This window comes from Telopea speciosissima, chromosome 9 (genome assembly GCF_018873765.1).
Source record: "Telopea speciosissima isolate NSW1024214 ecotype Mountain lineage chromosome 9, Tspe_v1, whole genome shotgun sequence".
NCBI classification, from domain to species: Eukaryota; Viridiplantae; Streptophyta; class Magnoliopsida; order Proteales; family Proteaceae; genus Telopea; species Telopea speciosissima.
The window spans coordinates 10,532,591-10,545,629 of NC_057924.1; the positions used below are offsets into that span (position 1 = coordinate 10,532,591).

Sequence of the window (13,039 nt, forward strand, 5' to 3'; positions counted from 1 at the left end):
ATGTTCCCAAGTTTTTATGCAACACTAGCATACATGAGACTAGAGGCCTATTACCATACTCTCTTATGTTGTATGAATCAAAGTAATCTTAAGTTTGGAAAATGGCAATGCTAAGTGGGTACAATTTCATCATATCATCTCTGATGTCCCCTTTCTTGCCCCAATGTATTTCCTCACCATCCAACAAAAAATTACTCCTGTATCTAGTTGACAGTCAATAGAAATCCAGCCATCAACCACCACCAGCCTCTTCTTCACATCACCACCACCTGTCCAGCTGTCCTCCCACATTCAACAACACTGGAAAGAACTTCTACAATCAAAACAATCATCCAAATCTTTCACCAGAAGCATCTACAATCATAACAAACTCCGATGATTGAAAAACTGCTGTCTTATTAACAAAAAGGAGCAGCAGTATTACAGTATCAACAAGAAATCCCTAATGCATCTTTGTCATCCAATTAGTCTTCTATTACAATCAGACGCAGAGTTTGAGAGTTCTTTGGATTCTTAAACATCCCATGAAACAGAAGGTATCATTCATTAAAAGATTCTGGGCAGTCAAATTTCTGGCATTGCTTCCTTGTTTTTCTAATTTCTCTGATTGTGGGAAGTAAGTAACCAGTAGATTTTACAGGTTTTTGAAAAGGATGGGAGAAGAGAATACCATAAGGAATTAGCAATGGTGATACAGAGAGAGAGAGAGAGAGAGAGAGAGAAAAAGAGGGGGGACCACTTCAGAAGGAAATAGAGAAGAATGAAATGGCCATAGTAGCCAATTTACAATCGAGAAAAATCATTACCATTCTGAAACAACAAAATAAAATGCTGAAACTCCTCTTTTATTAATCATAGTGTTAACAGCCTTAGGAATTGAATGCTTGAATGACCTAAATCGATCATCCAGCCCCTTATTTATAATAATCTCAAATTACAACCAAAGTATGAATTCCCCCCTTTTCCTATTCCTATTAGGAATTCCCACTACAATTAGGAATCCCAAATAGAGATCGGATAGAAGGGAAAAAATAGAAAAGAAGTAAAAAATAAAACATAAAATAACTAAAACAATAAGGACTAAATTACCCCTATGGGGTAAAGTAGCCCATCTCAACACTCCCCCTCAAGTTGGAGCAAAGATGTCGATCATGCCCAACTTGAGTAGATTGGGATGAAACAATTTCCCAGACAATCCCTTGGTGAAGATATCTGCAAGTTGATCAGCAGATGTCACAAAGGGAATACAAATCAGCCCATCTTCTAATTTTCCTTTGATGAAATGCCTATCCACCTCAACATGCTTGGTACGATCATGTTGTACTGGGTTGTGTGCTATGCTGATCGCAACCTTATTGTCGCAGTACAACATCATAGGAAGACGAATAGGAACACCAAGATCTTGTAGCAAACCTTTAAGCCAGAGTAACTCACAAATACCTTGTGCCATAGCTCGAAACTCAGCTTTGGCACTAGAACGAGCAACTACATTTTGCTTCTTGCTACGCCATGTGACAAGATTTCCACCTACAAAGGAGCAATATCCAAAAATAGACTTGCAATCCGCAGAACCAGCCCAATCAGAATCAGTGTATGCTTCTATCCATAGGTGACCATGTGTCGACAGAAGAATTCCTTTTCCAAGAGCTGACTTCAAATGGTGCAAGATACGAAATACAGCCTCCATATGAGAAGAGCAGGTATCATACATAAACTGACTCACAGTACTCACGGCGACAGCAATGTCAGGACGAGTGTGTGAGAGATAAATTAGCTTCCCTACAAGTCATTGGTAACGGCCTTTATCAACAGGCTCACCCTCTTTTTCCTTGAGTCGAACAGTAGGATCCACAGGAGTATCTGAAGGATGGCAGCCTAACAACCCGGTTTCAGCCAATAAGTCTAGGACATACTTCCTTTGGGAGAAAAAAATGCCTTTAGCAGATCTGGCCACTTCAATCCCAAGAAAGTACCGTAGTTTCCCTAGATCTTTAATCTCAAATTCTTGTCCAAGGAAGGTCTTCAACCGTTTGATCTCATCACCATCATTGCCAGTAACCACTGTGTCATCAATGCAGACTATAAGAACAGTGAGTTTTTTACCAGCCCTCTTTATAACGAGTGTGTGATCAGCATTACTCTGCTTATAGCCCACAGAAATCATGGCCTTGTAGAACCTGCCAAACCATGCTCGCACTGACTACTTCAGCCCATATAGTGCACGCTTCAGCCTACACACTTTTCCTTGATTTCTGTAGCAAGAGAACCCTGGTGGAATGTCCATATACACCTCCTCATCCAGTGCTCCATTTAGGAAGGCATTTTTTACATCTAACTGCTGCAAATCCCATCTAAGGTTGACTGCACAACTGCATAAGATAATAACACACGAACAGTATTTAACTTTGCAATAGGTGCAAAAGTTTCCTAGTACTCAATGCCGTATGTCTGAGTGAACCCCTTGGCCACGAGTCGTGCCTTATACCTATCCACAATGCCATCCACCTTTTGTTTCACCACAAACACCCATTTACATCCAACGGTTTTCTTCCCAGGTGGAAGAACCACAAGCTCCCATGTGTTATTTTTCTTCAAGGCTTCCATTTCTTCCATCATAGCTGCCTTCCACTTTCCATCTGATAGAGCTTCCTGCCAATTGTTAGGAATACGAACAGAAGAAAGAGAGGAAACAAACGCACGAAAGGATGAGGAAAGGGAGTCATAAGAAACAACATGAGATATAGGATGCTGAGTGCAAGTCCTGACACCTTTGCGAAGAGCAATAGCTAATTCAGGAGAAGGAACATTACCAGATGGAGAGGCAGGTTCTGGATCCGGGTTTGGCAATTGGATGGGTACTGGAGCAACAGTTAATTGAACCTGCTTATGTTTCCTTGCATAGGTCTTCACAATACTGACATCAATCCTCCGCTGAAATTCACTAATAGTCCCCTGGATAGGAGTCTGGACCGGGGTAGATTGCTCCCCCTGAATAGAGATAGTCTCCCCCTATATAGGAACCTCTCCCCCTGACTCAAGGGGGTACTAGGGGCAGGCCGAACTGGTTCAAACTCGTGGTAAGCAGCCTGAAGTGAAGGTGGAGAGTCAATAGTCAGCACATCATCACTAACACTCTCCCCCTGAAGAGGTGGGGACACATAATAGGGAACACTTTCATGAAAGTCAACATCCATGCTGACAAAAGTCTGGCGGGATGGAGGGTAATAACATTTGTACCCCTTCTGTATAGCAAAGTAACCCAAGAAAATGCAACGCAGACTACAGGGTTCAAGTTTACCAAGGGACCTTGTATCCCTGGCATAACAAACGCAGCCAAATACCTTAGGTGGGACTATAAAGGAAGAAGAGCCAAGTAATAGCTGAATAGGGGCTTTAGAATTAAGAACCCGACTGGGCAGCCTATTAATTAAATAGGCTGCAGTAAGGACAGCATCTCCCCAATAAAAGGAAGGGACATTGCGAGCAAACAGAAGAGCCCTAGCCACCTCCAAGAGGTGGCAGTTTTTTCTCTCAGCTACACCATTTTGGGCTGGAGTGTCGACACAGTTGGTCTGATGGAGGATTCCATGGGCAGCAAGGTATTTTTGGAACTGACCTTCCATATACTCTGTCCCAATGTCACTCCTCAAAATTTGAAGGGTAGCATTAAATTGGGTCTTAACCAACTGATGAAAGTGCTGAAAACATGAAAAAACTTCATTTTTTGTGTACATAAGGTAGAGCCAAGTGAACTTAGAATAGCAATCAATAAAAGTGACATACCACCGATGTCCAGAAAGGGAAGCTTTCCTACTAGGACCCCACACATCAGTATGAACAACATGAAATAAGGAAGAGGATCTATCATTAGAAATAGGATAATTTGAACGTGTCTGTTTAGCGAAGACACAAGGCTCACAAAAAAAATCTTCCTTAGTACAGTCTTTAACTAATGCTGGAAATAAAGTTGATAAAGTACCTAAAGGGGGATGGCCTAGCCTAGAGTGCCATTTTTGTAATTTAGAAGAGAAAGATGCAGAAGGTAAAGCCTTGGTAGGTGTAGGATCTCCATCAAGCAGGTACAATCCGCCATGCATTTTACCCGATCCAATCGTCTTCCCCGAGTCCAGTTCCTGAAAAACACTGTGAGTAGGAAAAAAAGCCACTTTATAATTCAGGGATTTGGTGATACTGCTAATGGAAAGAAGGTTAGTTGTAAATTTTGGAATATGCAACACAGATGATAGTGTAAGGGAAGGAGAATAACCAATGGATCATTTTCTTGAGATGGAGGAGAGGGACCCATCAGCAATTTGACTTTATCCTTACCAGAAGCAGGAGAATATTTATTAAAAAGGCTGGAAGAACCTGTCATGTGATCAGTAGAACCGGAGTCTATGATCCATGGAGTGGAAACTACTGATGCACAATGACCAGCAAAGGAAATACCTGTACGGGCAAAGAAGGAACCTGAATTGGCAGCAGACGTAGTAGAGGCAGCAGATGTGTTTAACATACGACGTAAAGCCTGGAGTTCTTCCTGGGAGAAACCGATGTCAGCAGTGGGAGTTGGAGCTACACTTTCAGTGTGATTGGCTTTGTTTTTAGACTTAGCACGACCACGTTTGGCCTCAAAATCAGCAGGCTTCCCGTGTAATTTCCAACACTGAGCCTTAGTGTGATATGGTTTGTGACAATGCTCACACTTCACAGGCTCTTTAGTAGTAGTAGTAGCAGCAACACTGTCAGAAGAAGTAACAGGAGTGGAGCCAGCAGTCTGTAAGGCAGGTCTCTCAACTTTGGGAGTAATCATCATAGCAGCCCTTCGTGTCTCTTTACTGTGAACATAAGAAAAAGTCTCCTCTAACGTTGGGAAAGGAACCCGACCAAGGACTTGCACCTGAATAGGGTCATAATCATCATTGAGGCCAGCTAGAAAATCATAGACCCGAAACTGATCAACATAAGAATGATAGGCAGTAATGTCAGCAGTAGTAGTAGGTTGAAACCGAGCATAATGATCCAATTGCTGCCATAAACACTTGAGGGCAGCATAGTATTTAGCGACAGACATTTCCTTCTGAGTAGTATTTTGGAGTGTCCTCCTGATTTCATAAACCTGAGCACCACTTCCTGATCGACCATAAGTTCCCTTGAATTCAAAACAAATGACATCACCACAGCATCATTGGCAGCCCATTTAGTACGGGCAGCACTATCTTCAGTAGGCTGTTTGGTGGTGCCAGTAAGATGGCCAGTGAGTCCCCTACCAGCCACGGTCAAGGATAATGATCTGGCCCAAATTAAATAATTTGTACCATCAAGTTTAATGGCAGCAGCATAGGGAAGAAAGTCATTCCTAGTATGACCATCTCCTCCAGAAGTAGTAGTAGTCATCTCTGAGTCACCCATAATTCAGCCAGGCAGAAAAAAAAATCAGATCTTCAAAAAAAACTGAATCGAGTGTGAAGGATGGGTTTTGAGATTGCAGAATTTTCAACCGTCAGAATGGGCTGAAACTTAGGTCGAGTTCCCCTCTAATCGTAAGGAAGATATCCTCCAAAAATTAGCTCCTTCTGATGAGCCAATAAAAAACCCTAAATTTGTCAAAATTTAGGAAAAAACCTGATTGCAGAGAAATCGCAGGGTTGAATCAGAATTGGTTTTGATCCAAAGCTGCAGTCTTCAAACAGGGAAGGGTGTAGACTAATAAGAGCAGGAACCAATCTCCACAAAAGCAGAAATCAACCTTCAGTTGAAGGGATAGTTCGATCTCCAAGGATGGAGGAAACCTGCCGGCAGATTTAGGTCACACCAACTGTTCTTCGATCTTCAATGAGATGACATTGAGGGCAGCAGCTAAATCTGCATTAGATCACCTCATGGTTGCTGCCCTGATGGAGAGAAAGAAGCCGAGAGTGGTGGAGAAGGAAAAAACAGAAAACCAGAAAAAACTGAGAAAGGAGAGAGGAGGAAGAACCAGAAAACCAGAAAAAAGCTGAGAAAGGCTGCTCTTAGATCAGAGTTGGCTCTGATACCATGTTAACAGCCTTAGGAATTGAATGCTTGAATGACCTAAATCGATCATCCAGCCCCTTATTTATAATAATCTCAAATTACAATCAAAGTATGAATTCCCCCCCCCCCCAGTCCTATTCCTATTAGGAATTCCCAGTACAATTAGGAATCCCAATTAGAGATCGGATAGAAGGGAAAAAACAGAAAAGAAGTAAAAAGTAAAACATAAAATAACTGGAACAATAAGGACTAAATTACCCCTATCGGGTAAAGTAGCCCATCTCAACACATAGCACCCATATAAACAGAATCAGCTATTACACTATCCATTACGCTAAACTCGTGAATGTTGCTCTTGGCACTGACTACAGAATGCTGGGATAAGACTTGGAGAATGATTACACAAACACAATTAAAAGAAATGCACACCAAGAAAAACTACTTCATTGTATTCATGCCTAAGAATATTTAATAAATTTAAGAAAATGAAAAAGCAGGAAGAAAATAAGAAAAGGATAAAACTGAAGCTCATGAACTAAATAAGAAAACCTAAAGATTATGCAAGCATAGAGGAAGTAAACACGAGTAAAACTACAAAACTTAAAGTCCACAAATACAAGATCAATTTAAGACCATTTACCTTTTGGAATATTTTGCTTTCATGTTTGTCAATATCCCAAACTAATGCTACTTTTAACAATAAAAATACTTTTATTACTTAAATATACACTACAGACTTGTTGGTGTTTGACAATATTTCCGACTTAATGGCCTTGCACCAGTGGCCTCACTCAGTATCAAGCTCAGCACTCACAAGACTTGTTTGATTCAAGTTTCTGCAGGAAATTAGGAGGGCCGTATTGCCATATTTATCATAAACCAGTGTTGGTGCAAAGGGAAGAAAAAAATTTAAGGGACCAAGTAAATAAAATAAAAACCAAGGTAAGATGGTTCCCTGAAAAGAACACCAGGTTCTTATTTCTTAACACATTTAAAAAAAACGGAGGGCAAACTAACCTTCATCTGCCACCACATTGATATGATTTTCATTATCCATTATTTGAAAGGAAATGTTTCCGAGCCATAAAATGGCCGCAAGTGTTGCAAATATATTTTCTTGATCTTCTTTGCCAAGTGGAACAATATTTAATGCTTCCTGGTCGACAAAATTGAAAAAAAAAATTTGCATCATGAAATTTGAAGGCACAAGAACTTGAAGGGTGAGGTCCCCAGCATGAGCAGAAGATTGAAATATTATTTATCAAGTTACCATTAGAATATGAAACTTCTGAGCATCATCAACATCAACAATTGTCAAGCAATTGCTCTGCTTGAGATAATCATACTCGCTCGCGGTTTTCAGGTTCAACCGTTCTGCCAAGTTGTACAAAATAGACACTAAGTATGATAAAATACATTTTCAACATCTAAAAACATTTTTATGGAACTATAAGATCATTATAAAAAAAATACAATGGATTGCTTCAATATAGGGGACAGGATTTCCCATAAGAAAAGAGAACCAATATGCAACATAAAAATCAGAGAATCATAACATAACCCTGTACTGACACATTTAAAAGTCCTCCAACCTCAGACCCTTGAATTCCTTGAGAAAGGCGCTTTTGTATAACAAAACAGCAACAGCTGTACCTTTTTCAACTAGAAACACAAATTCTGCAGCTTTGGGAATGACCATTATAGAGACAATGGGTTGACTTGAAGAATGCATCACCTAACTAAGTTCAAGGGAAGGAAGGGATAGCTAAGCATTGAAACTCCAGCCATATGAAAAAAGTTAGGAGTCACTTCAGATAGATAGAATAAATCCATGCTGTCTGCCTCTCTACACTGGTGGCAGATATCCCAGCAGACAGATCCACTTACACATTGGAAGATATCTCTTGATCATAACATGATAAACCATCCATGAGGGCATACTCATTAGATGATCAGAATCATCTAATATGATTGACACCTGACCTAGAAGATATCTGGTATCATCAAATCTCAAATTCCAACCTGTCCAGATCTGTGTCCCATTTTCAGCAAGGCAAAGCTATAGCTTTATTCATAACATCACTTCAAAAATTGCAAAACCTTAAAAATTAACTTGAATTTTTATTCATAAAGAAAGGACTCCTTAATAGACAAAAAATGTAAGAAGGCTTGGCCACCAAATACATTAAGCATAAATGAGAACGCCAAAGACACAGCAAGAATGAATGAATACCTTTTAGAGATGATGGGGCACCAGCACAAAGTTGATAGAAGATATGGTATGACCTCTCTCCCTTAGCTAGCTGAACCACTCTAGACTGCTCACAAGAGAACAAATTTTCTTAATCACAAGAACAAAATAAACGGAAAAGACAAGCGAAAGATAGGACAGTACCTTCTCCAGCAGAACTGTCCAAATTTTTCAAAGGCCAGATCATGTTGTATGAACAGAAGCAAAGTTGGGAATCAAGTTAGTTATTATTCACCGTCTAAAAAAGGCACAAACAGTGAATTCAAATATAACAAATAAATCATCTCAACATCCTTACAAGTTTGAACCTTAGCACCACAAATTTTCCCTGTTCTACTAAAATGAATTTCAATCAGCTTCCCCTGTACCACATTGAGGAAAATATGTTTGACTGTTAGTAATAGAATTATCTGAGCCCAAAGGCCCCGTTTGTTTGACGGATAAAAAGGGATGAGAAACTTGTGAGGGTGGGCCCCACATAGTGTGGGTTGGGTTGACAAGTAAAGGAAAGGAAATAATGGAATATGCATTTTGTAGTGGGGTGGGATTTAGTGGGAGAGAGAGGAAATGGACATGGGGTAGGATTCCATGGGAAAGAAAGGAATTAAGAAGAGGAGAGAGAGAGACTCAAAAGTAACTTTTCCATGAATAGTGCCAAAGTCTAACAAATTGGTAGGACTTTGAAAATGAATGGGGTGGGAAAAAGAGGGGTTCCACCTCACCAGACAATAATAAATGCATTTAATGAGCTTGTCTAGAAGCTTCCCACCCCCATCTAACCAAACAGTCACATTTGTCGTAGTTTGTGGGAAACAAGTACAAGTTTCCAACCCTTTTTACCTTTTCCACTTTTCTCCATCAAACAAACAGGGCCTTTTACAAAATAAAAAATAAAAGACGCATGGTACCAAGAAGTCTTACACATCAAAAGTCAGGCCTGATTTAAATTAAACATAAGAGAGACTTTAAGCTTAAAACAACACTAGATCTAAAAGCAACTTGCATTAAAGGGGGGGGGGGGACTCACAAATCGACTAGAGTTGTCATTCCTGGACGTTTTTGCATTGCCAAATGCTTCCAATACATAATTCGTCTGAAGAATTTCAAACTCTATTCCACTGCCACCTCCAAGTGCAGCCAAATATTGCATCACAACCTTTGCTGTTTCAGTCTTTCCAGCTCCACTTTCCCCACTGTGGTAAGAGTGTAAGACCATCGTAATTTTTAGACCAAGAATAATAGTTCATGGAACATGAAAACATAGTTATCAAGGCGTCGCCATGGCGTCCAGGCTCCTTGGTCGCCTTGGACGCCTTGGGCGCCTTGCCGCCATGGCGGTGTCGCCTTGATTTTTGCCCCTCTAAAACGCCATGGTCGCCTTTCCGCCTTGATAACTATGCATGAAAAGCAAATTCAAGGCACATAAATAGCAAGACAGCAATTAAAAGATCCCAAGATATATTGGGAAGACGGAGCTCCCCACTTCACACATATATGAGACACTGATCCTTCAACTTACCTTATGATTATAGATTGGTTTATGTCTTCTGCAAGAACAAACTAAAGCATGTAAAATAGACTGCTTTAAAGACTCATAAAAAATCCATGAATGGCAAGATATGAATCGAAGTATTCCAGAAGGTTAGTACCTGACATCATCTCATTGAAGGCAGTATCAGCTATAGCATAGACATGAGGACTGTCCATAAGTTTCTCCCTATATGCTGTGACAAAATCATTCCCATAAAGTTGGACAGATTTAAAGGGGTTGGTTGCAATCAAAACAGGCCCTGCTTTGCTCTGCATAATGGAAAAAATGGATTGGTAAAAGAAGTATTTTAATGGAACTAGGAACAAGATTTATCTGTGAGAAAGAAAAAGATGTATAGATGATACTTACATAAATCCTATCATGACAATAATTGTATCGAAGGTTGTGAAGAACCGAAGGCTCATTCAAGTAACTAAGCTGTATGAGATCATCGACACCCTCAAGGATATCAGGGTTCGCGGGAAGGAGATCTCCTATGGGCACTGTCACAGCCTGAGGGTAATGGCAAGATATAAATAGAGTACTTGACACTAGGTATCTGTATATATTATAAGAAGATAGCCAGAAAATGAACTCACACTGCTATTTGAAAGCAAAACAACAGCATCCTCCTCAGAAGTAGATTGAATCTTTCCTGACTCCCACTGGCCATTTGAGAGCCGACACCAAACCCGAAGTTTCTGAGACAAAGCAACGTCAAATTATGCTCATGTTTGCAGAAGCAACCAAACAAGTTATATTAAGTTTAGAGCAGATAAAGAATGGGAAAGGGATGATGCAAAAATGCAGTTATTAGATACATAGTTCAACAGCAACAAAATCAAAGTGTGTATAGTGGAAAGCATAAGTATCCAGGCAGCAAATAGAAGGAAATGAGAGAGATGGCATTCATTGTGCTGTTCAAACAGTGCTATATTAACTACGAATTAAACCTTGAATTTGATCATGGTCAAGACCAAATATTTCAGTCAGGTTGATTGAAACTTTGATGATTTCAGTTGAAATTAAAGTGTGTGATTTCAATTAAATTTGAAGAAAACGAAGAAATAATTTTAGTTTCTGTCATCAGTCCCTGTCAAAACTGAAATATTTCAGTGTTTTTTATTGAAATTTGCCAACATTTGATTCCATGTATATTGCCTGTCTCTGATTATCATTCATCTCATTTAATAAATATTCCCAACAGACAGGAACAATCTTCTCCTTTAATTGGAGAATCTATCAAGAAAAGTTGCATAAAAAATTGCACAATAAAGGACAATGATAAGCTACCAGCACAAATGAAATACTAGACTATACTAGGCTCCAACAAAATAATGCTCTAGCCACCCACCCAAACAGTGAGAATTATAATTTCCAAATTAAAGGTCATGGAAACAACAGAGGAGGTATGTCCACAAGGAAAAAAAGGAACAATATTCTATCTCTCAACACAAAAAGATACCCTAAGAAAAAGAATAGTAAGTAAACGCTAATATCATCTCCGAACTAGGCAGTGAGCATATCCTCACATTGCATTTCCCATACTGCTTTGTGCTTTCCTCTATTATAGATAAGATGGATTATACAATCTGAATAAGCACCTACTCTGCAGTTGGGGACAGAAGATTTGTGAAAGAAATGATGATATTTTCAGAGACTGTTCACAGTATACTTGAGATTAAAATCCAATTACATCATTACTGTGAAGGATCTTCCAAAGACCACGTTAACTCATAGTGTTTGAAACTGATTCTGACTCCAGCAACTCTGGATACTAATTTCCGAAAGGAAAGCAACTAAAGGGGAAAAAGGAACAGAGACTCATATTCATCTGCTGTTTCATAAAGAATTTAAATGCATTTACACTTGCTTAGAAGCATGGGACAGCATACCTTCTTCAGAAAATAGCTAATATTGTCCCCCAACTCAGGTTCCTCGAGTGATTGTGGCAATGTCGAAGGTGCAGCTGCATGATTAAAATCTGTACTACCATAGGGAGATTCTGAGGGCCGGTTGACGAGCATCTTTTTGCTTCCAAAACTGACACGTTTGGAGCCTGATTCCCTGTCTCCCCTGCGAAGAATTCGATCCTTCTTCTTCTCTTCCTTTTCTTTAGAAACATTTGGCAGGTACTCCTTATCAGAATCGCCAATTTTAAGGTTAAAGGGTAACGACATTCTTGCCGTGGGAAGCCGAGCTCTTGAGGTGGGGCGAGTGGGCAATGCTGGGGGTATGTCCTTCGCCCGATCATCCCCCCTTAGCCGGAGCGACTCCAGCATTTCTTCCAGGCAGCTACGAGCAGCGGTCGAAGGCGACACTGCAGACAACATGATTCCGAAACCCCTTATACAAGACCCCAAAATCGTCCTACCGAGAGAATTTCTAAGAGATCAACGAATTTACAACGCAAACACGAAATTCAATTCTTCCAAGCCTCGCTCGACGAATTCGAGCACCGAATTTCTAAAACCTCGTCACAAATACGATAATGTCCTCACACGAAATACCCTCAGCACGAATTACGAGTCAGTTCATCGAAAGAAACGAAAAATCCAGAAAGTAAGACACGTTCTGCCCCTGCATTTGCTGAAAAGAGAGAGAATTGCGAGCTCCAACGAACATTGGATCAATCGCAAATACAAAGCAACGCTCTTGAGGTTTTCACGGCCAGCTCGAAAAGCCGACGCATTTGCTCCTACTTCCCTAAAACCCACCTTATTCCATTCAAAGAATCAAAACCTCCTTCTTCGAACGAAACTTTGCTTTATAAGAATTCCAAAATTTCAGATAGTTCCCATTTTTGGCCATTTTTTCTTCAGATCTATCTTCTAATTCGCTAGAAGTTACATAGGTAAAATGGACAATAAAAGGAAATCGAAACAGCCCAAACCCCTCAACTGCCAATTCTCAACGAAGTAACACTTTGGGTCTGAAACATACTTTAAAAACGAGAGAGGGAAATTATGTATTATCGCTCTTATTTTTCAAGGGAATTACGAAAATACCATAATATTTGAAATTTTTAAATGACCAACCTACCCTCTTAATTCATCTTCACTTACAGCTAAAATCCGACGTCAACCTGTAAATAACTAAATATAAGATGGTCCCATTCCCACCTTTTGAGATCGGACGGCTATAATGAATTGGCGTTAAACTTTAAAAGGGTATTTTGGGGGATTCGCTTTAAGTTGGGATAATTGGCGTAGTTGAACTTTGAATCGGGATCGTAGATA

The 13,039-nt window shown here is 39.9% G+C and overlaps 1 protein-coding gene across 2 annotated transcripts in view; it reads right to left on the reverse strand.

The window, feature by feature from the left end:
- LOC122639654 (myosin-2-like) overlaps nucleotides 1-12,420 on the reverse strand; it is an 80,785-nt gene extending 68,365 nt beyond the window's left edge. Inside the window, exons 1-11 of one of the 2 annotated variants that reach the window (XM_043832534.1) lie at nucleotides 11,696-12,420; nucleotides 10,400-10,501; nucleotides 10,170-10,313; nucleotides 9,919-10,069; nucleotides 9,789-9,816; nucleotides 9,297-9,462; nucleotides 8,568-8,631; nucleotides 8,414-8,427; nucleotides 8,252-8,336; nucleotides 7,289-7,392; nucleotides 7,036-7,174 (exon numbers count right to left, since the gene is read on the reverse strand). In XM_043832534.1, the coding sequence (XP_043688469.1) occupies nucleotides 7,036-7,174; nucleotides 7,289-7,392; nucleotides 8,252-8,336; nucleotides 8,414-8,427; nucleotides 8,568-8,631; nucleotides 9,297-9,462; nucleotides 9,789-9,816; nucleotides 9,919-10,069; nucleotides 10,170-10,313; nucleotides 10,400-10,501; nucleotides 11,696-12,133 (1,435 nt within the window). In that variant the 5' untranslated portion in view covers nucleotides 12,134-12,420. Of the gene's footprint in view, nucleotides 1-7,035; nucleotides 7,175-7,288; nucleotides 7,393-8,251; nucleotides 8,340-8,413; nucleotides 8,428-8,567; nucleotides 8,632-9,296; nucleotides 9,463-9,788; nucleotides 9,817-9,918; nucleotides 10,070-10,169; nucleotides 10,314-10,399; nucleotides 10,502-11,695 lie in introns of both variants that reach the window. The other variant, XM_043832533.1, reaches the window with a different exon arrangement.
- Nucleotides 12,421-13,039: the final 619 nt, after the last annotated feature.